Raw genomic sequence first — 26,698 nt, forward strand, 5'->3', positions numbered from 1 at the left:
ACTAGCTCCAAGAACCATGCTTAATAAAATGTTGACAGAGGATATAAAGGAAACAAGGGGCCCTGAGAGCACCATGGGCATGCAGACCTGAAAAGGGCAAAAGCTCTTTCTTGCTTCCTGTGGTATTTCCAAAAATCTAAAGTCAAGAGACTTTAGTTTTGAGCCTTTAACCTATTCTACAAGTCAGATAAATTACGGTTTTTTTCTTTAAGATCTAAATGATACTTCAAAGCATTCATATTGATTATCCCAATGGATCGGGTAGCTGAAATACCAAATTCTTCCTTTTATCCCTGCCCCCCCCTTTTCTTTTTGTGGGTCTGGGGTTTGAACTCAGGGCTTTGCCTTCAAAACAGGAGCTCTACTGCTTGAGCCACACCGCCAATCCATTTTGCTCTGGTTATTTTGAAGATGAGGTCTCGAGAACTATTTGCCTGGGCTGGCCTTGAACCTCTATCCTGATCTCAGTCTCCCAAGTAGCTAAAATTACAGGAATAAGCCACAGGTGCCTGGCTCATATTCCCCTTTTATATATCAGAAAATCAAGGCAACTAACAGGCACAAGGCACTGAGAGAAGGAGGGAGGGAAGGGAAAGAGGAACAGGAAGGGAGGAAAGCAGAGGAAGGGAGGGTTGGAGGGAGGGAGGGAGGGAAGAAGGAAGGATACCGAAGTAAAAAAAGTATAAATGCCCTAAATTTAACAGTAAGTTATTTTAATAATCATGGACAGAATCAGGTGTGCTGGCTCACACCTATAATCTCAGCTCTGCAGAGCCTAAGGTAGGACTATAACTTTTGGAACATCCTGGGCTCTATAGCACTGTCTCCAAAAAACAAAAAAATACTAATTTTGATTTTTTTTTTTGGTGGTACTGGGCTTGAACTCAGAGTTTTGCGCTTGCAAAGCAGGTACTCTACCACTTGAGTCATACCTCCAACCCTATTTTTTTAAATTTTTAATGAGAGCTAAGAGCCCACACTCTTGGCACTATTTTCAGAGGACCTTAGTTTCTGGTTTGCCAATAAATACTAAACAAGATGACTAATTTGAAGAAACTTAGGAGAGAGAGTTAGGAGTAGCTACAGTTGAGATGGGGATGCAGCTCAGTGGTGGAGTGCTAGCATGTGAAAGACCCTGTGTTTGATTTCCAGCATCACACACACACAAAAAAGTAACTACAGTTAGCCCTCTTTCTGACCATACAGAATCCACACCTCTGTCACCACCAGTGAGAGGAAACTAGGGCCTTTGCACTAACACCCAAAGACCAGAAGACTGTCCCCATACTGTCAATAGGAGGCAGCTTCTCCTCCTATTGTGCAGTCATTTTCAATATCATACCGCATCTGGCCGCCCATTGGCATCCTTCGGCTCCAGGTAGGGCTTCTTCTTTACGCGGTTCAGGTCTTCGTGCAATCCATCTAGAATAAAGGCTAACAGCTCCTGAGAGTCTTGTTGCTGGTAGCCAGAAAACTGAGGGGCAAAACGTCCCACTTGGGTCTACAACAAAAGCAACTGCATCAGAAGGCATAAAACATGAAGAACCAGTGAAGTCAGAATGGTAGTGGTCAACAATAGTTTTGCAGAGTCAGCTGAGACTTGGGGTAGAATACCTAAGCAAGTAGCCCAACTAACTCCCTGAGGGTCTAGGAGGGGCCAGTGGGCCCACAGGAAAAGGCTCAGATCAGATAGTCAAGACAACCAGGGGTCTGGAATCTGGGTCACTACCCTAGAAGGGAGAGGTGTGGCTCTGAGTAGCCATACTAAAGTACTGACATGAATCCCTCTCAACATCCTTTGATTCAATGTTAAATTCCAGAACTTCAGAAATGAAACCTGTATCAGGCAGAGGAATCCTGTATAAAACAGCCCTCCTAGATAACTGACTTCTCAGCACTGCTCTCACCAGTGATCCTTGCAGTGTGGAGCCCAAGCAGTATTATCAGCAGCTTGGTAGGCATGCACATTCTCAGGCCCCACCTCAGACTTACTCAATCAGAAACTCTAATAATGGCCTCTGCAGTCTGTTGTAATAATCCTTCCCAGAGACTGATGCATCCAAAAATTGGACAACCACTGTTCCATACCTGTGTTGCTCAATACTTTAGCCACTAGCCACATTGTTTTATGTATTTATTTATTTACTTACTTATTTAGGTGGTGCTGATTTTTGAACTCAGGGCTTTGCACTTGCAAAGCAGGACCTGTACTGCTTGAGTCACACCTCCAGTCCATTTTGCTCTGGATATTTTTATTTATTTTTTTGACAGTCCTGGAGGTTGAACTCGGGACCTTGGGCTCTTGATCCATGCCATCAGCCCAGTTCTGATCATTTTTTGGAGATGGTTTCTGGAAAGCTATTTGCCTGGGCTGGCCTCAAACCACGATCCTCCTAATCTCAGCCTCTCAAGTAGCTAGGACTACAGGTGTAAGTCACTAGTGCCCAGCTGGTTATCTAAACTAGTTAAAATTAAATACAGGGATCAGGGGTGTTAACTCAGTGGTGAAGTGCTTGCCTAGCATGCACGAGGCCGTGGGTTCAATCCCCAGCACCAAAAGAAAAAGTTAAAGGCAATTTAAAATTCAGAGTCTTGCTTACAGAGTGGCTCAAGTGGTAGAGCACCTGCCTAGCTTGTGTGAGGCCCTGAGCATCAATTTACAATAGTAACAAGCCACTGAGATTTTCTCATTGAGCTTAGGTGCGATATTCTTTTTCTCGGAATCAAAAATGTAACAAGTCTTTTTTTACTATGTGCTTCCTGAAGACCCCTTGAATTCCAACAGTATGTACAAAATAGGATTTCTCAGAGACTCAGAATATAAAGACTAGAACTTTCCCCTCAGTTGGAAAAATAGGCAGCAGAAAGCCCAAGTTGCTCTAAAGTCCACTGCAGTTTACCTATCTCCAGCCCAAATCTTCCAGGCTGAGGATACAAGTGAGAACTGCCACTTACATCACCTTCTTTTTTTTTTGGTAGTACTGGGGTTTAAACTCATGACTTAAAGCTTGCTAGGTAAGTGCTCTACCACTTTAGCCACATTCCCATCCTTTTCTGCTTCAGGTTGTATTTTTAGATAGGGTCTCGTGCTTTTTCACAGGCTGACCTGATGTTGTGATCCTCCTATTGCTGCCTCTCAAGTAGCCAGGATTACAGACAGGCACTGCTATGCCTGGACCTCACCTTCTGAGTATGTGAACACATTCCTGACTTAGGAAACCCCAACTTAGATCATAGGAGTAGAGAGTCCAGGCTCAGAGAACCTGGTTATAGCCATGAGATTATCCTGGAAGTTAAACTGAATTTGTATGGTCTAGTTTAGGATACTGATCATTTAAATATTGCCACCACAGAATACAGCAGTCTGAACAACCAGCTCTAGGTTATCCCCAGCCCAGAGGTGGGCACTGCAAACAAGTGTGCTGAATGACAGAAAAGAAGGGTCTAACAATATTGGTGCTTTTTGTTTTAGATCCTATCTAAATCCCAAACGCAAGCAAAGAAATGCTTTATTACATCACTAAATCCCCTCTCCTCAAAAGAGGAAAAATTAATATATGTGTCAACCTACTTTGAACATGCGAGGTGCCACATGAGTATCCCTTCCAGACCACATCTGCTTAATTAGCTCTGCATAGGCCTCTGCAATCTCCCCTTTCATTCCCAGAGGGTTGTCTCTATTGATTTCAGCTTCATACTCATCTTTGAGAAAGTAGTCAGTCAATGGTGCAGTGTTGCTCAGGCACTAAAATAGAACATGAATAATGTTTTTACACTCCTTTTAGAAATCACACAGCGGGGCAAAATAAAGCAAGTTCTGATGGGCCACTGAGGGTCAGCCTCAACAAAATGAAGTACTCAGCAGCTTCTTTTGAAGCTCACAGCAGTCAAGCAATCCTCACAGAGACCAAACTGAGGGACCACCTGACAGCTATCCACTTAGAGACATGGTCTTAGAGTAGTTCACATGCACTACTTAAGACTTTGTCTCTCATATAAGCTACTTAAGAGCAAAAGCTCAATGTTTTATACAACAGAAAATTTGAGACAGAGGGTTTGCTACACAGCCCAAAGTGGCCTTGAACTCTCAATCCTCCTGTCTCAGCCTCCTGAGTGCTGGGATTAGAGATGTAGGCAACTACACCTGATTTGAAACATAATAATTTTTAAGACAAGACTGGAGATAATAAATCTCAGTAGTACAATGCACGTCTTGCATACAAGGAATGCCCTGAGTTCAAATCTCAGCACCACAAAAAATAGTAATAAAAATAGTTTTTAAGACAATACCTTTTTAATGAAAGGGACTAGGAAATTCTAATGTTTCATGAGAAGACAAACTATTAAGTATGTCAAAGGAAAAACTTTTGTCTTATGAGAGCCATATCATTTTGGGGGAAAAAAAATCAGGACAATTACATGGTACAAAACCCATAAATATCATTATACATGTGTATACTAATTTTAAGTCTTCAAATTAAATAATGAAAGTGAGCCAGAGGTGGTGGTACATACCTGTAATCCTAGCACTAGGGAGGCTAAGGCAGGAGAATCATTGAGTTTGAGGCCAGCCTGGGCTACATAGTAAGACCTGTGTAAAAAAAACAAAACCTGGGGTCTCTGTTCCCATCTCCTGTATGGGGAACTGGAAATGTTTTTCTCTCTCCCTCACTGTCTATATTTTATCCTATTATACTAAAACAAATCTTTGCTAAAAAAGAAGAAGATAGGCATTGCATTTTTATTAAATGACTTTTTTTTGGATCAAACCCGGGGCCTCATGCAGCTAGGCAAGCAGTCTACCACTGAGCTATATCCAGCTCCACCCCTTTTTTATTGAGATGGAATCTTGCTATTGTTGCCTACACTAGGCTTGAACTTGACACCCTCTCCCTGAGCCTTCCAAGTAGCTGGATTACAGATGTACAACACCACACCATGCCAGGCTAGCATATGATTTTTCTGTATGTATTGAGATAATCATAATTTTTTCTCCTTTAATTCTGTTACAATGCTAAATGACCACCCTAATTATCTTGGCACAAATCCCATTTTTATTTAGATGTCATTGAATTTGGTTTGATAAAATTTTATTTAGGGTATTTGTACCTATAGTCATGAGATATAACAGTGTAAATTGTTTGTTTGTTTGTTTTTAATTACTTATCAGATTTTGGTATCAGAATATTGCAGCCTTGACAAAATATTTTTTTGGGGCAGTGGGGGCAGTACTGGAACTTGAACTCAGGGCCTCACACTTGCTAGGCAGGCACTCTACCACTAGTCACTTTACCAATCCTGTGATGTGCTGGATATTTTTGAGATATGGTCTCGAGAACTATTCTTGAGAACCCAGAGCTGGCTTTGAACTGCTGGCTGTGAACCATGATCCTCCTGATCTCTGCCTCTCAAGAAGCTAGGATTAAAGCCATAAGTCCAGCTTGAAAAAAATATTTTTTATTTATTCTTTTCTGTGGGGGGAGGCAGCACTAGGGTTTGAACTCAGGGCATCATGCTTGCTAGGCATGCACTCTTACCACTTGAGCCACTCTGCCAGTCCTTCTTTGTGATGGGATTTTTCAAGATAGGGTCTCAAGAACTATTTGCTCTGGGCTGGCTCTGGTCTGGCTTGAACCTCTATCCTCCTGATCTCCACCTCTGGTGCCCAGCAGATTGCAAGTATTTCAATGACAAAAACTATTTCTGATTTGCTCACTGCTAGGTGCCCATGTATAACAAAAAATTATGGAGCTAGTGGTATAGCTCAGTGGGTACAGATTAAGTGGTAGAGCACTTACCCATTATTAGCGTGTGCATGGCCTTGGATTTGATCCTAAGCACAGTAAAAAACAAAACAAAACAAACCCACAGGAATTTTTGCCTTGTACAAAAAAGAAGGTCTGGCTTTTTGCCCTTAGCCTCTGGGAAGTAATCTATTGACCCCTAGAATGTTATGCCTGATAAAAGTGTCTCTGTGTTGCCATTACACCTGTGTAATACTAGAAAAATTGCTTCCACTCCAGAAAGTCCAACAAAATGACTTAGGGTGGGGGCTTTGGGTAACAAGGTGTCCATCCACCTGTACAATCAATCATACCTATAATGAAGCCCCAATAAAAATTCTATTCAGGGGTGGTAGTACATCTGTAATCCCAGTTACTTCAGAGGCCAAGGCAGGAGGATCGAAAGTTCAAGGTAAACCTAGGCAACAAAAGACCCTGTCTCAAAATAAAAACTAAAGAGCTAGGAATACAGTTCAGTAATAGAGTGCTTTCCTAGCACTCTTGAAGTGCTAGGTTTAATCCCTGGTACACAGAAAACAAAAACAAAAAACCAGGTGAGGTGGTACACACTTGTAATCCCAGTCTAAAGCAGGAAGATCCTTGAGTGTGAGAATACCTGGGCTATACAAGAAGACTGTCTCAAAACACCATAAAATAAAATAAATAAATACATAAATAATTTTCCTATAAAACCAACACAGAACTGATTAAAAAAACACACTGAGGACACAAATGCTGATGAAGCCATTCTGAACCAACCAGTGAGTAGTGTGCCCTGGTGGAGACTGCCAAAGCACTAAAAGTTAGGTAGAATGAACTGGGAGATCACTTACTCAATGCTTAGCAGACAACTCCCACCCAAACCTTGGACATATTGTTATTTAGGTGTCAACTCTCCCTTCTACCTGCAAAGCAGAGTTCATGAAGCAGGTGTTCCCCAGGTTTCCAAGTCCACAGAGCCCAGGCTGTATATGAGACGATGGGGACTCCTGACAATTATATGAAGCAGAGAAGCCAGATCCACTGAAAAACACAACCCACATCAGCAATAAAACCACATGCTATACACATGCCTTCAAGATGCCTCAGGGACTCTACTGGGGCTCCAGAATTTGTATCTGGCAGTAACCCCATAAGTTGACTTTATCTCCCCTCTCCAGCCCTCCAGAACTGCCCTGCCCTTGACTTGACATGTTAGCAGGTGGTAAACACAATCTTAAGGGGAGAAATGCTATTTGATTTTTCCTCTTTTGGGCTTTTGGCAAATGCTAATTTTAATTTTGTATCATTCCAGAGACTGACTGCCAGATGACTTCAGAGAAGAACATTTGGGTACAAAGAACAAGAGCTTATACCTGCCACCACCCACCAGACCACACCCAGACTTGACTGAGTGTTCATGCACACTTGATCTCCTAAGTCACCTCTCCCAGCCTGCCTATGCCATGTGGCATCCTGAAACACTTGGAGAAAGGATCACAGCCACGGCTCTCCCACAGCTGAGAACTGTGCCCTTGTAGTTACTCTGCCATACAGCCAGCTATCCTTCACAAACGAATACGTTGACACCCCCTCCTTCACTACCACCAGCAAGACCACCAGTGACTTATGCTGTAAGGAAAATACCAGCTTACAGGAAGGCAACGTAAGTCAGAACGACGAGGCATAATTCCCTACGAGTAGGAAAAGCGTGAGAAACAACATGCAGCACATTCTCCCAAGAAGCTCTAACCCCACCATACTTAGCCTAGTGGCAGATAAGCATTCCAGATACAGCCCAAGAAAGGTAAAGCAAGGTGAAAGGGCCTCCTCTTACCCCCTGCTGACACCGGCACTGTGCATCCCAGAGGTGTTAGTGCTATCACCATTTGCAATGGGAGAGGCAGACACTGAGGAATAGGAACTTGCTGATGATTTTGGAGAGGTAGTGAAATTTCTGCTAGGTGCAGTGCTTGATCTGGAAGAAGTAAAAACAATGCTACTGACTCTTTGCAAAGTGCAGGTCTTATTTAATGCCTTAGGTCTCTTCACAATAAATAAACTTTCTTAGCCAGTCATGTAGCTCATGTCTATGACATTCAGGAAGCTGAGGCAGGAGGATTTCAAGTTTCAGGCCAGCCTGGACTATATAGCAAATCCAAAGCCAGCCTGTGCTACATAATCCTATCTCAAACAAACCTACCAAAAAGAGGGCTGGTGGAGTGACTCAAGGTGAAGGTCCTGAGTTCAAGCCCCAGTACCATTAAAAAAAATAGTAAAAATAATAACAAAGCGGGCTGGCAGAGTGGCTCATGTGCAAGAGCGCCTGCCTAGCAAGCCTGAGGTCCTGAGTTCAAATTCCAGTACGGCAAAAATAAAATAAAAATGAAAAACACTTAAAAAAATAAAAAATAACTAAGTCAAAAAGTGATAGGGCTGTGGCTCAAGTGGCAGAGTGCTTGCCTAGTAAGGCAAGTGCAGAATCCCAAATTCAAACCCCTGTACCAGAAAATAAAAAGAAGAGATATATCCTTCTTCGCCCATCTCCCTTCCAGCTCCTGGAATAATAAAATACAGATTACTTACTACAGCTCTAGCAGTTAGCCAGACCATACAGTGGCCACCTTCGAAACAGAAGGTGTTCTATAGAATAGGACAAAAATTCTGGTTTCCATAATGTCACAAATCGGCTACACCAACACTGGACTGCCTACCTTCAAAAAAAAATTTTTTTTTTTTTTTGCAGTACTGGAGTTTGAACTCAGGGCCTACACCTTGAGCCACTCTACCAGCCCTTTTTTGTGATGGGTCTCAAGAACTACTTGCCTGGGCTAGCTTCAAACCATGATCCTTCTGATCTAATCTCTGCCTCCTGAGTAGCTAGGATTACAGGTGAGCTACCAGCACCCAGCCAAAATTCTTGTTAGAAAGAATTCAACCTGCTTAGCATCTTAATTTCAGGACTATCTTACTTGCCACCAAATCTTTTCTAAATACAGCATGTTTCAAAGTTATAAATTCAATTTTTCTAGTTATAATAGTTAATCCACTAATTTAATATAAATTACTCCCTTCCTCCCACCCCCAAGAGTTCAAGACATTCTCACCCCTCTTTGCTTTCTTTTTGTTTTGTTTTTTTTGGGAATGGAATGCAGGGTCTTGCACATGCTAGGCAAGCACTCTCCATCACCTAAGCCACACCCCTAGCCCTTCAGGTTTGTATTTGGTGTTTGTTTATTTATTATTTTGGTGGTACTGAGGGTTGAAGGTAGAGCCTTGCATTTACCAGGTAAGCACTCTACCCATTCGGCCATGCTGCCAGCCCTTTTTGCTTTCTTTTTTGTGGTACTATGGTTTGACTCAGGGCCTCAATGCTTGCTAGGCAAGCACTCTACCAACTGAGTCACTCTACCAACCCAGCATTGGTTATTTTTCAGATAGGGTCTCACTTTATGTCTGGGCCAGCCTGGACCAGAATCCTATTTATGCTTCTCTCATAGCTGGGATGACAGACACATGCCACTACACCTGCTTTTATTAGTTGAGATGGAGTCTCAAGAACTTTTTGCCCAGACTGGCCTCAAACCTAATTCTTCCCATTGTCCACTTCCTGAGTAGCTAGGATTACATGCTTGAGCCACTGTATCTGACCTATATTTTGTTTTTGAGACAGTGTATCCATTGTGTATACACTGCAATTCATCTACTTATCTGACTGTTAATAGACACTGGGTTAACTTTGAAGTTTGTATCTATGACAAACAGTGCTGTCACAAACACTAAACATGTCTCTGAGAGAACACAGGATTTCTTTAGTTGGATGCCTAAGAGTTGGACTGCTGAGTTGTAAAACACACATATAATTCTATAATTTTATCTGCTTTTCTTTATACTAGTGTTAAGTTTTTCTTACTGATTTGTAGGGTTTCTTTGAAATTCTAGATGTCTGTCAGATGTATTTATTGCAAATTATCTTCTTTCACTCCTTGTAAAAGGCCTGCCTTTTTACTCTTTCAAAAAATATAAGTTCCTTCCTTCCCTTTTTTCCTTCCTTTCCTTCCTTTGTGCTGGAAATTAAACCCAAGACCTCATGCATGCTAAGCATATGCGCTACTAATGAGCTATATTCCCACTCCCAGTCCAGAATGAATATGTATAGGCTCCTTGAATAAAATCACCACACTTCCTTTGTTCAAGAAGGGCACTGATTTGGAAATAACTCCTGTGTTCTCCTTACCTGCTGCAAATAATACATTTTTCTCCACTCTAAAAAATTAAAAAATAGTAAAAAATTTTTAAATTACTCTATTGTTTTATTGTGACTAGATATGGGCTTTTAAAAAATCTGTCATGTTTGGCATTCTTTAAGATCTTTTATCTTTTTTGATTAAGAAAGTCAGTATTTCTTATCCTCTTGTCCCTCTCTCATTTTTGATCTGCTTCTGAGGTCCCTATTACGTAGATACTAATACATACTTATTAATATATGGATACTGACATCCTCCATAGCACAGCTTTTCCTTTCTCTCCCACCTCTTTATCCTTTCATAATGCCTTCCACAATTCTTCACCCTAACCTTCCAACTTGTTCATTTAGTCTTCAGCTATATCCATCCTGCTACTGAACCCATCATCTGAATTCTTTGTTTCCAAGTATATATACTTGGAAATGTACTCATTTCTTTCTTTTCTTGAAGATATTCATTCTGCTTATTTTATCCTCCAATGCTGCCAAGAACATGAATTCTACTCCAACTATCACAGTCTGTGAGTTTGTTATTTTCCTTTTATGCTACCACTGGTTCTGGATCCTTATGATCTGCTCACTGTGTTGAGATGGCACTGCTTCTCCCCACACCCTTCCAATGGGTTCCTACCTCGTTTAGAGGCAAACCAAGAACCCATCTCTCACAACAATCTGGGCATACAACCTCCTAGATCTCATCTTCCACTTTTCTATCATCCCTGCTAATTCTAGCCAAAACAAAACTCCTGCAGGTTTTCAACCAAGCCTGCTTCTACCTTAGGATTTCTCCAGCTGTTGTCATCTCTGCCTCACAATTTACTGTTCCCATTCAAAACCACATTCACTGCTGATTCCCTCACCTCCTCCAGGGCCATATTCAAATGACCTCCATCATCCTGTGTCCCATCACAAAGTTTAGAACTCATTAGTTCTCACCCCTGATTTTTCTTTTTCTTTTTTTTGATGGCACTGGGGTTTGAACTCAGGGCTTCATGTTTGCTAGGCAGGCACTCTGCCACTTTGTGCCACTCTGCCAGCCCTGTTTTGTTTCGGTTTTTTTTTTTGGTGGTGCTTAGGTTTGAACTCGGGGTTGAGCCACTGCACCAGCTGCCAGCCCTGTTTTGTGGTAAGTTTTTTTGATTCACAATTTGCCAGAGCTGCCTTTAAATAGCCATCCTCTTGATCTCTGCCTCCTGAGTAGGTAGGATTATAGGTATAAGCCATTTGCGCCCACTCTCTTCCCTGATTTTTATTCCTAGTGCTGATAAACCACTGGGCATGTGTTTTTCTTATTTATCCTATTTTCTGACCTGGAGGATAAAAAGACTTTGTTTCATTTATGACGAGATCGGGCGCATTCAGGGTGGTATGGCCGTAGACAAGACTTTGTTTCATTTATGACTACATCTTCAGCATTTACAACAGTATCTGGTGCTATGCAGGAGAATGGAATTCCACTCTAGGCCTACTTCCCATGGACCATACCTTATCAGGAGACTCTACCCCTTAGGGAGTATCAATAAGGCACTGATGTTTTCCAAAAGCTGTCTCTCTTAAATGGAAACTCTTAGACCTCAGTATGGGAAAGACAGGGAGAAGCAAGACTGGGAAGACAAAATGGGAAGACAACACAGCCCTCTTTGCTCTGAGCTACCAACCCTACTTCACAGGTTACAATCCAACAAGCGGGGGTTTGCACAGTTTGGGAGTTATTTTCTCTCAATTCTGTAGCATTTCTAGTTCCAAGAAGGGAATTGTCTGCCTGGGCTTGTGCATTAAGTTTCATTAATTGTTGGTATCACAAATTATCACAAATTCACTTCTGGAGTTCAAAAGTTCAAAATGGTTCTCTGTGAGTTAAAGGAAAAGTGTTGGCCAGGCTACATTCCTTTGTGGAGGATTTAAGTAGTTTTACCAACTGCCCATATTTCTTAGCTCATGGCCAGTAGGTCTTTTCTCACATTTCATCATACTGCCTCTACTTCTGTCCTTATGCCTCCCCCTGACCCTTGCGATTACATTAGGTCCACCTGGATAACCTGCCCATCTGAAGATTAATTTAATCCCATCAGCAAAGTCCCTTTGTAACCTAATATATTCACAGGTTGGTTTGGGAATTAGGATGCACACATCTTTTGGAGTAGACGTTATTCTACCTACCACAGCTATTTTTGTCATCAGGAAAGAGAAACCAGGATCTCTTAGAACTGGAGTCCATAGCTGTGCTTCACAGGGACTGTAAAACCCTTAAAACTGTGCCAAATGTGTGTCTTCATGCATGGTTCTCAGAGAGGGCTCAGAGATTTCAAATATGCTATTACCATCACAACTTAACAATCACAATCCAAGGCCTGACTAAAGAAAGAGAGCAAAGCTCAACACTGTCCCCATAATTATTGCAAAACAGACATAACTTCCTCATATTACACCATATGGAAAATTTATCACTTCTTTCTTTCCCCTTCTAAGGACATGCACAATTCCACATATCACATAAACATCTTCTAAGGTAGCTGTACTTGGAGTCCTAGTTTAGTAACTGAACAAATTCCCCTTACAAACTCCAAGCACCAATGAAAGTTAACAGGCCAGTGAGTAGAGCAGAGTGGGGTGGGATCAAACTTTAAGGTCATACAAGATCCCATGCCTAAACCCTCCTCTTTTCTCTCAAAGCCTCTTAACTGTAAGCGGAAAAAAATAGAGAATTTGACAAAGACAAAGCAATCTTTTCTCAAAGCAACGTTAAATCCTGGCCCTTCCTCTTCCTTCTCTAATTCTCAACAAGTGGAAGTTCACAATCCTGCTCAGACACACTGACAGGTGTCCCTTAAACAACTTCCACACAGGTTTCTTACCAAAGGCTAGGACTTCATCCAGGGCAAGTATTGTGGATATGAAACTAAATGGTTTTTTTTTCCATCTCATTCAGAACAATTTTTCTTATGTAAGTAAGTGCCTTAGGAAAGAGTGTCTCTCTTCCACTTGTGAGACCAGCCACATGGGGGAAAAAAAAGTTCACTTACTTTGACTGCAAGGTCTGTCTGGGCCATGTGCCATCTTCATTTTGGGGCTCAATGACTAGCACCTGAGTGAAAAGGGAAGCCAAATGAGAGAGTGCAACCCACCCAACTTCTGACATGCTTTCAGTCAAAAAGTTCCTGGCCACAGCACCCTAGGCAGAGCTGCCTGTTTGGGCATGGCCAACCACTCCTACCTGACCCTGATACAGCCCAGCATCCTGGATAGTATTGTCTAGCTTGCTCAACTGCTCGTAGGTATTGCTCATGTATTTGTTCCAGAGCCGTGTTTCACGCTCCGCAGGGATGTTGAACAGCTTCCGCATTTCCTTCTCGATGGTTGCTAGGGAAGACAGAAACATCACCCATGTCTTCCTCTAGATATAAAGGTAAAGACTGCCAGGGCTAACCAATGTTCATCCTCATTCTATCCAAACATTCAAATGGGCAATGGAACAAAAGTTCTGGCACACATCAGCCCCTTGGTACTCCTCAGGCCAATCATCTTCCACAGCCTGCAATGACTAAAAACTTTCACTAAACTTCTGTGATAAAATAGTAATATAGATCTATGTAGTCCAGGGGGGCCTTGAATTTCCTATCCTACTGCCTCAGCCTCCCAAGTGCTGGGATTATATGCCTGTGTCACCACACCCAGCTGTTTAAATTTTATTTATTGCACAAAAGAAACATAGAAAGTAAGAAATCAGGCCTAAGAACTGTAGCTCATTTGTTGGAGGGCAGTTGTCTGGCATACACAAGAACCTGTGTTCAATCCCAGCACAACACACATAAAACACACACACAAAAATAAATAACAAACAAATGGGAGAAAAGGGTGATAGCCTTCTCTTTGGAGTTAAAACAGATGTGGTTCTTGCTAGGCATGGTGCAGGCAAGCCTGGACTGTATATATAGCAAGACACTCAAAAAAAAAAAAAAAAAGGAAAGAAAGAAAAAGCTATGTCTGATACTTTCTTGCTGAGATTATTGCAATGGGTTTTTTTGGTTTTTTGATGCTATAGATAGAACCAAGGACCTCAAGTATGCTACTGCCACTGAGCTACACCTCTAGTCCCTTGCTGAGATTTAATAACATTTAATAAAATTACTTTGACTTTTCTCATTCTGCATTTCTTCATCTTTATTACCATATGACAAATGGGCAAGAACCATGCTTTGTGTTCTACAGAACACAATTCCTGGGTTCTACCCTCCACAAGAATTCCTTGGCAAACAGGTTCCCAGATCAGGACTAGCAACCACAGCCTGAAATGATATGGGTAAGAAGTCTGAAGAAATCATCCCAATCTCTCTATCATGAGCCACAATGCTCTGCACTCTGTCACCAGACACCCAGGACCCTAACCCAGCTGCTCACCAATGGTGTCTGCCTTGCTGAAATGGCAACTCAGCACATTGGTGGGGTCACTGTTCTCACAGAGCTTCAGTTCCAGCAAATACACCTCCACTTTGCAGTGCTTGACAAATAGGCCATGCTCCACAACCTGTAAACAAGAGGAAAGTATGAAGGAGCACTGATTCCACATTGGGCAATCTTGGAAGGAACATGTTTCAGCAATGGCAAAATGTAGAAACATCATGATCATCAGTTTCACTCAGGGATTAGGAGATCAGGAGTACAGATTTTTTGCTTTGTTTTGTTTTTGGGATACTACAGTTTGAACTCAGGGTCTCATGCCTTCTAGGCAGGTGCTCTAACTACTTGAGCCATACTGCCAGCCCAGGAGTACAGATTTTCAGCATCTGACCTAGGAACCTGAAAACCTGGCTGGGCATGATGGTACACATCTATAATCCCAGTACTCAGGAGGCTAAGGAAGGAGGATCAAGTTTGAGGCCAGTCTAAGCTACACAGTGAGTCTGAGGTTAAGTTAGCCTGGACTACATAGTGAGACCCATCTCAAAATAAACAAACACCACAAAAAAAAAATAATAATAAAAATAAAATAAATAAACAAACAGCCGGATGCTACTGGCTCACACCTATAATCCTAGCTACTAAGGAGACAGAGATCAGGAAGATCACAGTTCGAAGCCAGCCTTGGCAAATAGTTCACGAGACCCAATCTCAAAAAAACCCTTCACAAACTAGGTCTGCTGGAGTAGCTCAAAATGTACACTGTGAGTTCAAGCCCCACTACCACAAAATAAACAAACAGATAATTTTAAAATAAAAATAAATAAATAAAGCTGTGCACTGGCGGCTAATGCCTGTAATACTAGCTTCTCAGGAAGCAGAGATCAGGAGGATAGCAGTTCAAAGCCAGCCCAGGCAAATAGTTCTAGAGACCCCATCTGGAAAAAACTCAACACAAAGAAGGACTTGTGGAGTGGCTCAAGGTGTAGGCTCTGAATTCAAACCCCAGCACTCAAAAATAAATATAGACAGATATTTAGATAAATAAATAAATAAACCTAGACCTGGCATGGTGGTGCACACTTATAATCTCAGTTATTTGGGTGAGAGAGGTGGGGATTGTGGTCCAAGACTAACCCAGGAAAAAGCACAAGACCTTATCTGAAAAATCACTACACCAAAAAAGGCTGGGAGTGTGTGGCTCAAATGGTACAGCACTTGCCTAGCAAGCTTAAGGCCGTGAGTTCAAACCCTAGTACCAGGGGAAAAAAAAAAAAATCTATCTGGGTGCCAGTGGTTCATGCCTGTAGCCTTAGCTACTTGTAAGGCTGAGACTGGGAGGACAGTGGTTGACAAACCTGGGCAAATAGTTCACGAGACACTATCTCCAAAATACTCAGAACAAGATGGGTGCTGGTGGCTCACACCTGTAATCCTAGCTACTTAGAAGGAAGTAGCAAGAAGCCTGTACAAGCTCCTAGGTTCCTTCCCCAGCACCCTACTCCCCTACAAAACTGACTAACTCATTAATTCAGAGTCACACTTTCCCACAAACCCAGATACTGCACAAAAGGAAAGTTATTGTTCACCTCTAACTGGGATCATGATACTTCTTTTTCAAAGTTTGTCAAATTAGAGGACTAGGAATATAAGTAAAGCCTTGGCAGAACTAATGTAATTTGTGGACATCTGTTGGTTTTAGGGGTTTTTTTTCCTTTATCTTTTTGTTCTTGTAGAAGACTTTTGATTCCCTAACCCTCTTAGGGGTTCATGCTGGAAGAAAAAAGATAGTTCTGGCCCTAAATAATGACTTTCAGAAGCATGGTCTTAGATTGTGCTCCTTCCTTCCAAGGAGAATATATATATATATATATATATATATATATATATATATATATATACACCCCACAGAAAGAGAAATTTCTCTAGTTCCTAATTATCAGCATGCATAATGCAGGCTCTTGTGATTCCCATCAGTAGGACAAGTAACAAACTATGGGAAACAGGGTGGTGGTCTTCTCATGAGTCTGTCTCCTAGAGGTGATAACAATGTGGATTTCTGTCCCAGGGCTTACCATCACTCTAGAGGTTAATCTTCTCTGGGTATAAACAACCTGCTTTTTGAATAACTCAACAGTTCAGCCAAAGATTCTTAAGCATATGGGAAAAATGGTATCAGAAAGTGTTGCTGGGCCAGGTGCCTGTGGCTCATGCCTGAAATCCTAGCTACTCAGGAGGCAGAGATCAGGAGGATCACAGTTCAAAGCCAGCCCCAGCAAACAGTTCATGAGACCTTATTTCAAAAAACCTTATCACAAAAAAATTGGTCTGGTGGAGTGGCTCAAGGTGAAGTACCACAAAAAAAAAAAAAAAGAAAAAAAAAAAAAAAACCTGTTGTTGGGATGGGGATATAGCTCAATGGTAGAGTGCTTGTGCTTGCCTAGCATTCATAAGGCACTGGGTTCTACTCCCAGCACTGCAAAAGAGAAGGGAGTGGAAGTGGGGGGGGGGGGACGGACAGAGGGGGAGAGAGGGAGAGGGAGGGGGAGAGGGAGAGGGCTGGGGAGAGGGAGGGGGAGAGAAAGAGAGAGAGGAAGGAAGGAAGGAGGGAAAGAGGGAGGAAGAAAGGAAGGAAGGAGAAAGAAAGAAAACTGTTATTGGACTGTAGCACTGAGGATAGAACTCAAAATCTTCTGACACTAGACAAGTGATTTACAACCCCAGTCCTGACAGGGTTTTAAGGGAGTCAGGGGCTCACGCCTATAATCCTAGCTACTCAGAGGAAGAAATAAGAAGGATTGCATTCTGAAGCCAGTCCTGGCAAATAGTTCACGAGACCCTATCTCGAAAATACCTAATACACACACAAAAAAAGGATGGTGGAGTGGCTCAAGATGTAGGCTCTGAGCTCAAGTCACAGTAACACAACAACAACAACAAAACAGGAAGTAGTATATTATTGTATGTCCATATGGTCCAAGTGAACTTCTTCTCATGGGGCCTTCCAGAAAGTGCTCTCACAGCACCAAATGACACATCCAAGACACTGGACAGTTCTTATGTGTGGAAACTACTTACTGTCACATCCTAGGGAAGCAGCCTCACTTGCTACCATTCATAATCATAAGTCCCTAAACAGAATCAGAAATAAGGCCTCAAAAAACCTATATTCAACCACTTAAGTTTATTTTCCTAGGAAACCAAAATAAGTCAGTGTTAACCCTGAAGCACCTGTAGACAAGAACGAGCAGGTTTGATAACTGATGTACTCACTTTTCTGACAATGGGCTGCTGGCCTTCTATACAGCCATACCAATTTAATAATTTATTCCAGGCCTCTGTTGGGACCAATACATAGTCCAGTTCATCAATTAAGTGTTCTTTCAAGGTCTGACTCTCAGGATCTGAAAAAGGAAAACAGCACGTATCTCACTGTTCTTCTCCCCAGAAATGTTTGCTTTATATGATTCTTACATATTTTCCAGAAACAAGAAAAGCATTAGCAAGAATAAGAAAAGAATTCCAAAATTCTGTCACTGTCTGTGACACAGAGCAGACCTGACTACTCTTTGTCCTTAGCCATGTTTTATGAACATTTTATGAAGAACTTGTACTTTATTCATGTTAAAGGGAAAACAAAGCCAGACACTGTGGTTTATGCCTGTAGTCCCAACTACTCAAGAGGCAGCAGAAATCACCTGAGCTCTGGAATTCAAGGTCAGCCTAAGCAATATAGCCATAGAAAGACCCCATCTCAAATAAAATAAAAAAATTTAAAAAAAAAGAGATGACAATTAAAGAGAAAACTTCAAATTCACATTTCAAAAATGCCTCCAGAATCCACAATTAAAATGATTAATTATGCTGGGTGCCGGTGGCTCACACCTATAATCCTAGCTACTCAAGAAGCAGAGATCAGGAGGATGGAGGTTCAAAGCCAGCCTGGGCAAATAGTTCATGAGACCCTATCTCCAAAAAAAAATCCATCACAAAAAAAGGCCTGATGGAGTAGCTCAACTCAAGGTGTAGGCCCTGAGTTCAAGCCCCAGTACTACAAAAAAATAAAATAATATAATGAATATTTACCATAACAATCATAGTTATACCACATTAAAGTCAGATATCTTCTCCTGAAAGATGTACCAAAAAACCAAATATATGAGGCATTAATAGTCTGGTATGGTGGTGCATGTCTATAATCCTAGGACTCTGTAGTTGAGGCAGGATGGTGGTGAGTTTGAGGCTAGCCTAGGTTACATAGCTAGTTCAAGGTCAGCCTGAGCTATGTACAGAGACTTCATCTCAAAAATAATTTAAAGAGAGAGTGTATATGAGCAAGCCAGGTGTAGTGGTATACACCTGTAATCCCAACTACTTGGAGACAGGAAGAACAAGAGCCCAAGCAAAGAATGAAAAACAAAATAAAAAGGCTGGGGGGGCTAGAGTGATAGAGTGCCTGTTTTGGAGGCTTGAAGCCCTAAGTTCAAACCCCAGTAATGGCAAGAGAGAGAGAGAAACTTCTTCTTTCTGGTCATGTCTGTGCTCACCACAGCTATTCATGGGGTAGGGAGATAGAATGGTTCTAATCTAGACAGGAAAACAAAATAAAAAACAAAAGGACTGGGGGACATAGCTCAAGTGGGCGAGCACTTGCCTAATAAGGCCCCGAGTTAAATTCCTAATACCACCAAAAAAAAAAAACAATTACACTGGTTGGGTGCTAGTGGCTCACACCTATAATCCTAGCTACTTGGGAGGATGGAGGTTTGAGGCCAGGCAAGGAAAAAAAAAAAAAAATGTGGGAGTGAGGGGGGAAGACCCTGTCTTAAAAATACCCCACAGAACTGGAGGAGTAGCTTAAGTGGTAGAATACTTGCGTTGCAAGAGTGGAGTCCAGAGATCAAACCCCAGTCCCACACACACACACAAAAAAAAAAAAAACCCACAAAAAAATAGCTGGTCAGGTACTGGGTGGACTGGGGAAGTGGCTCCAAGTGGTAGAGCACTGCTTACCAAGTGTCAAGCCCTGAGTGTAAACCCAAATACCACCAAAAAAAAAAAAAAAAAAAGTCCTTTTAAAAAAGGGCTGGCAGAGCGGTTCAAGTGGTAGAGTGCTTGCCAAGCAAGCATGAGGCCTGAGTTCAAACCCCATTACTGCCAAAAACAAAAAAAAAGTTAAGTTTATTTTACCAATAGTCATTTAGCAGACTTCATTTCTTTTGGAGTGCTAGATATCAAACCCAGAATCTTGAGTATGCCAGAAAAGCACCCTACCCCCTGAGCTACATTCTGAGTCCCTTAGCATTCTTCATTCTAAATGTTCCAACTGAAAGCTCTAGAGGTGTACCTTAAGTGGTAGAGTAAGCATAAGACCCTGAGCTCAAACCCCAGTATCACCAAAACAAACACACAAACAAAAAAAAAACTGAACCATCTATGGTTTCAAACACTCTCCCTCATGGGAGGGCTCAGGGAAGACTGATCACCTCCCACCAACAGTACTTCCTGCCAAGCCTATGTCTGTCAACACCCACTCTAAGACCAGTAGAAGTGACTGTAGAAGTGGAAATCATGAGTTCAATACCAGCTTGGGCTACATAGTGAGACCCTGTCTCAAAAAACAAACAGGCTCATGACTGTAATCCTGCTTACGTGGAAGGCTGAGATTGATAGGATGAAGATTCAAGGCCAGCCCAGGCAAATAGTTTATGAGTCGCCATCTTCAAAATAACCAGAACAATATGGACTGGAAGTGTGGCTCAAATGGTGGACCACCTGTTTTGCAAGCGCAAAGACCAGAGTTCAAACCCCAGTCTCACCAAAAAAAAAAAAAAAAAAAGACTCAGTGGCTCGTATCTGTAAACCTAGCTAACTGGGAGGTTGAGATCAGGAAGAGCAAGATTCAAGACCAGCTGTGGAAAATAGTGAGATTCCTACCTCCAAAATAACCAGAGCAAAATGGACTGGAGGTATGACTCAAGTGGTAGAGCTCCTGCTATGCAAGTGTGAAGTCCTAATTTCAAACCACCAAAATTAATAATAATAAATAAATATGTTTTTAAAAATATATATAGTAGGACCAGAGCTGGTGGTGTGACTCAAACTGTGGAATACCTACCTCGCAAGTGTATAGTCCTGAATTTAAACCCCAGTCCCAAAAAAATAAATACACACACACACACACACACAAGAGAGAAAGAGAGAAAGAGAGAGAGAGAGAGAGAGAGAGAGAGAGAGAGAGAAGCAGCTTAAGATGGATCTTTTCTGTCAAAGGATTTAATCAGTAACCACCACTGTTACAAATGTTAGTCTCACTAACTCACTTCCCATACACTCGCTTTATGGACTCTGCTTAATGTGATAAAAGTTTCTATTAAGAACAAAGAGTTTGAAGCCGGGCGCTGGTGGCTCATGCCTGTAAGCCTAGCTACTCAGGAGGCAGAGATCAGGAGGATCGCGGTTCAAAGCCAGCCCAGGCAAATAGTTTGAGAGACCCTATCTTGAAAAACCCTATCATAAAGAATTGGGCTGGTGGAGTGGTTCAAGGTGAAGGCCCTGAGTTTAAAGGCCCAGTACCACAAAAAAAAAAAAAAAAAAAAACCAAAGGGTTGCTATCCTCACTCGGACAAAATTTTGTTAGATGCCCTGGTTCCAGAAATGATAACCTAAAATAGTTATTGCTTCCCTGAGATTTTATATATATATGTATACATACATACACATATATTAATAGGACCATAGATGGAAATTAGAGAGGGGTTGCTCTGCAGATATAAGCAAGGGTATGTTCTCCCCTCTTCCACACTTTTCTGTGTCTCTTCCAGGCTACTCTGCTGACCTTAGCCAAAAAGCATCAGGCTGCCAAGTGCTGGTGGCTCACACCTGTAATCCTACCTACTCAGGAGGCAGAGATCAGGAGGATCTCGGTTCAAAGCCAGCCAGGCAAATAGTTTGCAAGATCCTATTTTCAAAAATACCCAACACACACACACACACACACACACACACACACACACACACACAAAAGGGCTGGTAGAGTGGCTCAAGCAGTAGAGTAGCCATGAGGTCTTGAGTTCAAACTACAGTACAGTCAAAAAAAAAAACCTGCATTGGGAAACAAACCAAATAACACCCTTTATGTCACTTAGACCTCCCCTAAAAGAAGACATAAGCTGAAGTACTGCTCACTCTAAAAAATATCCAATATAATCCCATCACTTTGAAAGAAGAACCTAGAGTTCAAGCCCAGCCTGTGCTACATGGTGAGACCCTGTCTTTAAAAAAAAACAGTAACAACAAAAGGAAGCTCAGGTTAGTGTTAGGTATGTATATCAAGTCTCATGCCCTGTCTGCCTTCCTTCTGCCCTGATTCTAGACAAAGGCAATAGATCACCTCATCCTGCCAAGATGGCAACCTAAAAGTCAAACAAAACAAAACCTGGGGAAGGCTAACTCTGTCATCTCCATGCAACAAAGTATAAGCCACATCACTTTTGACATAGTTCCCAATGAGAGCTGACCATGGTCATGATTGTCTACTGACCTTCCACTTCCCTGCCCATTACTTCTATGACAAACACAGCTATCACAGATATGCTCGATGGCTTTTATAGGTCCACAATTTGTTCCAGGTAACACAAAAATTCTGGATAAAAATACAGTGGTAGAGAGCTTGCCTAGCATGTGCAAAGCCTTAAACCCAGCACTAAAAAAAAAAAAAAAAACACTCTGCTCTCCAAATTTTGGATTTCAGATCCAATTTCAAATGATACTTTTCTTTCCTTTCTCTATACTAATCTAGAATCTGAAAACTCTAGCAGAACTTGCAAAGAAAGAGAAAAACAGGTCAAGAGACCCTTTCTCAAAAAAACCTTTCAAAAAAGGGCTGTTGGCAGTGGCTCAAAGTGTAGGCCCTGAATTCAAACGTCAGCACTGCAAAAAAAAAAAAAAAAGTTCATGTTGTAGGTGCACACAACCTCATGCCACTGCCCATATGAACGTTTAATTAGAAAAGCAACAGGATACTGCACCTGAAAAGAGTCCGGAGTTGTCTATTGGTCCAGGAAACAAGTTATTCTCACCAACATTGTACATATCCCAGCTATCATAGCCCACATACTTCTTCCATTGCTTGAACCACCGGCTGTCAATAAGATACCTAAAGAGAGAAAACTTGTTATAGCAAAAAACTTAAGTTTACAAGTTTCTGCAATTGCTCCCTTAATTTTTATTTATTTATTTTGGTGCTGGAGACAGAATTCAGAGGTTCTTTTCATCTTTTCTATGGTATTCCCACTTAGGGACTATGTAATTCCTACTAAAACACACTTCTAAGAGCAGAAACAGGGGCCAGCACCACATGACACAGAGGACTTGGCCTAGACCAGGCATTCATTAAGCAAAATGTCACTAAAAGAATGAATAAACCAAAGGCTGGTAAAGTGGCTCAAGTGGTAGACCACCTGCCTATCAAGTGTGAGGTCCTGAGTTCAAACCTCAGTATTGTGCCCACCACCCCCCAAAAAAAGAAGAAATCAGAAAAAAGACAATTACCTTCGGAATGCATTTTTTTTGAGACAGAGTATCACTATGCAGCTGCTTCTAACTCACATCTCTCTTGCCTCCGCCTCCTGAGTGCTGGGACAATAGCCTCAAAATGCTAATTTAAAATCCTGTTTGCTAAGTCATTAATTTTATTTTGTTGTTGTTGTTGTTGTTCACAATGATGGGGATAAAACCCAGGGACTCAGGCTTGCTAGGCAAGCACTCTACCACTGAGTTACATCCTCAGCTCCTAAGTCGTTAATTTCATAATGATTTTTATAGAGTTCCTGGTCCAGGTGCACAGTTTAGTTATACTGCTTTCCTTGACATAAACAACATTAATTTTCTTTCTAAAAAGGAAATCACACCACCTAGTTCAGTTTTCCTTTGAGGACCAAACAAGATATCCAAAATGTACATACACACAAATATGCACATGCACACAAAAAATAGTGCCTAGGTATATTCATCTTGTCAAAAAATCAGTAAGTTGTGCTTCACATCCAGTTTACTGCTTTCTAAAACTAAATATTAAACAAATCTGATTATACTATAAAGTATCACTATACTGCTTTATAATTAAGACGGAAGGAAAGGGAAACCTCTGTGGAGCAACTAAGCACAATTATATTGGTCACTCCTTCAAATTTTATAACCAACATATGACAGAGGAGATCAAGCAGCTTCCTAGAAGCTACAAGGATTCATAAACACATCCCAAATCTCTAAAATGCTGTTTTCCCTCCAAAACACTTGAGCAAAAACCTCCATACATTTTCACCGTGTGAGTTTAACGTTATCTTAAACTTCTTTTGCTTCTGTTGAACATCTTAAGAATCACCCCTTTGCAGAATAACTTCAAAAGCACCTCTGCTTGCTTTGCCCTTCATAACTTGACTAACTCAAGATAAAGACCATAAAGCTATAACCTGGCCCTGAGCCTGTGGCTCATGCCTGTAATCCTAGCTACTCAGGAGGCAGAGATCAGGAGGATTGCGGTTCGAAGCCAGTCTGAAAGAAATAGTTCATGAGACCCTATCTCGAAAAAACCCACCACAAAAACAGGGCTGATGGAGTGGCTGAAGGTGTAGGTCCTGAGTTCAAGCCCCAGTACCACACACACACACACACACACACACACAAAAGCTATAACCTAAACTACTCCTAATGTTTCTTTTCCTTGCTTCAATTCCTCTGCTGATCAACACCACAATCGTTTCTCAAAGAGAAATGATGCTCTCTCTTTTCAATGCAAAGCCTAGCGCCAGTATTCTACTCCTACACTACCCAGGAATTTCTCCACTATAGTACTGTCCTTTCCACAAAACAATCTATTAAGTAGCCTCATATCTCAGCTTGCTCTTTTAATCTTGGGCTTTTAAAAAATATTCTACCTTGCTCCAGGATCCAGGCTACTCTCCTCTCCCTTTCTTAGATACTGCTGCCACTATTATATTGACATTTGCTACCAAAATAATTTGGGGCTCTCAGACATTTGTTCAGTTGATGACCTTGACATCTGTTCTGCAGTTTACAAGTTACAAAGTAGCTACTTCGATCTTCGTTCCAACCCACAGAGATCCGTGAGCCACAAATTGCTACCCTGGCTTTAATTGTAAGGAACGGAGGTCTGAGAGGTGTGGAACACCTCTGCCCAAGGTCACACGGCAAGTGCTCGGTGGTGAAGGGCTCTCCCACCCTCACGGTCCCATCCAGCACTCCCTTTTCCCACACCTTCACTCCTTGCCCCGGCCGGCCAGGCCCTTAGGATCCCGAGTGGGCCAGGACAACCCCAGGTCCCGCCCTCACCGTCCCTCAACTATCCTGGGGTTTCTCTCCTGAGCGGAGGGTCTCAAGCCACTCTGAGAGTCACCACACACCGCCCCCGCCCGGCCCCCACCCAAGCCAAAAAAAAATGGGCCTGGCCTGAGAGCTAGAACCCCAGCCCTTAGCTTTGAGCGACGGAACAGAGGACCGGGTGCTCACCACTGCGCCCCCCGTTGGAGCGTGGTCCTCATCAAGGCTCCGAGCTCGGACTTCTGGGTCTCCACATCCGGTCGCTCACGGCAGCCTCGGCCTTCCGCCATCTCGTTCGTCGCCCCGGCCCAGCCGGCCCGGACATCCGCCCCGCGCACGGCGTTCTATGGGCCACGCCTGCGCACGCACGCACGGACGCTCGTGCGCGCGCACAGGCCGCGAGCGCCGGCAGCTTCAGCCTTTTCTCCCCTCCTCCACATGCAACCCCGGTGCCTTCAGCAAGCGACAGAACTGAAAGACAGACCGAAGAGGAGATGGGCGGAGTGAAGCAGCCACCACTTCCTTCCCGCATGCGGGCGGCACCTTACGCCTGTTCTCCGCAGCATGTCGCTGTCAGGCACCGCTCCCACCACACACATAAACTCTTAGCTTGGTGTCGGCTAAAGATTCCTATGTTCTGTGCCGCCCCACGATATCAAGTAGTCTTTTTGGTTTTGGTTTTGTTTTGTTTTGTTTTGGGAGAGTAGTAGGGTGTGAACTCACAGCCTCACCCCCTTGCTAGTGTTGGAAATGAAGTCAGTGGTAGTCCATTTTCTGGGCAAGACTTTTAACCCTGTGTGGAAAATTACTAACAGCTTGCTTGCACAGCAGCTTGCAGACGAGACAAAAGCCACTAGCTGGATGTTTGTGTGTCGGGGGGGAAAGGTCAATTGACAAGGAAACTTAAACTGGGAAGGGAGGAAAAGAATACCCTATAAGGAAATAATAAAATGTAGGTGACAATCAGGAAAGATTATACATTCCATGGTACTCAGCCAGTGAGGAACCGGGGAGGGAACTGCACACCAAGGAATAAAATGCTTGTTGAAACTGTTGTGGGTGTGCCTGCTTACCAGACACCCAATCTTGCAAGACCATCCTAAAGTCTTGCTTTCGTAAAGTCTTGTCTCTGAGTCCATTCTTCTGAGTTTGAGCAGGTGAGTGTAATTCTCAACTTAATGCCTTGTCATCAGGGATCCCTATGCCCTTGTGGAGCGACCCGGTGAAGGGGGAGATGCGTCCCACACCATTTCTGATGGTCTGCCCTGCATGGGTGCCCTGTCTCTCTGCTGAAGCCATAGACAAACCAGAGACTGTTTTCTGGAAGACAGCAAGAGAAACACCCTGACGAAGAAAAGAAGGCACCTTGGCAACCAGACAACCTTGTGCACAAGCCAAGGTAGGAAAATTGGTCTCTAAGTACTGCCTGGGTGGTTGGGTATTTTTGGAGGTCAAGTGTGTGTGACTGAGACCTGTCCTAAACACAAAGCGAGTGCAGAGTCCTGATCAGCAGTTTCCTCCTCCCGCCAGAGAAACAGCTAGAGACTAAGGAAACAAATCTCCATGTGTACAAGAACTTCCAGTACAGGCGGTTGAGCACATAGGGTAATCACTGGGACCTGCCAAAAATGAGGAATAAGAATTCTAGGCCTAGGAAAACCGAGGGAAGCAAAACCAAGGAGACTCCCTTGGACATTCCCCAGGATAGTCTACTGGAGAGAATGCTGAGGTTCTGGGGAGACAGCCCCTAAACCAAGGACAAGAAAAAACAAAAGATGATCAAATACTGTTGTCTTATATGGCTTAAAGTCCCAGTTCACAGACCTTCTGTCTTTTGGCCCAAGTTTGCTTCAGATGAAGATTGGATGTGCAAAATTATGTTAATGAAAAGACCATGTCAACATAGGAGGAGAAAGATTATGCCCTTTGCTGGACACAGGGACAGGCCCAT

General features: G+C 42.5%; 1 protein-coding gene across 2 annotated transcripts in view; it reads right to left on the reverse strand.

Moving 5' to 3' along the window:
* Positions 1 to 25,100, reverse strand: part of Usp4 (ubiquitin specific peptidase 4) — a 38,238-nt gene extending 13,138 nt beyond the window's left edge. Inside the window, exons 1-10 of one of the 2 annotated variants that reach the window (XM_020181725.2) lie at positions 24,937 to 25,100; positions 22,437 to 22,564; positions 17,680 to 17,810; positions 14,407 to 14,533; positions 13,223 to 13,368; positions 13,032 to 13,093; positions 7,600 to 7,740; positions 6,689 to 6,806; positions 3,572 to 3,745; positions 1,343 to 1,501 (exon numbers count right to left, since the gene is read on the reverse strand). In XM_020181725.2, coding sequence (XP_020037314.1) covers positions 1,343 to 1,501; positions 3,572 to 3,745; positions 6,689 to 6,806; positions 7,600 to 7,740; positions 13,032 to 13,093; positions 13,223 to 13,368; positions 14,407 to 14,533; positions 17,680 to 17,810; positions 22,437 to 22,564; positions 24,937 to 25,037 — 1,287 coding nt within the window. In that variant the 5' untranslated portion in view covers positions 25,038 to 25,100. The remainder of the gene's footprint in view (positions 1 to 1,342; positions 1,502 to 3,571; positions 3,746 to 6,688; positions 6,807 to 7,599; positions 7,741 to 13,031; positions 13,094 to 13,222; positions 13,369 to 14,406; positions 14,534 to 17,679; positions 17,811 to 22,436; positions 22,565 to 24,936) is intronic. The other variant, XM_020181726.2, reaches the window with a different exon arrangement.
* Between the last annotated feature and the right edge of the window lie 1,598 nt (positions 25,101 to 26,698).

Source organism: Castor canadensis, chromosome 17 (genome assembly GCF_047511655.1).
Source record: "Castor canadensis chromosome 17, mCasCan1.hap1v2, whole genome shotgun sequence".
Taxonomy (NCBI): Eukaryota; Metazoa; Chordata; class Mammalia; order Rodentia; family Castoridae; genus Castor; species Castor canadensis.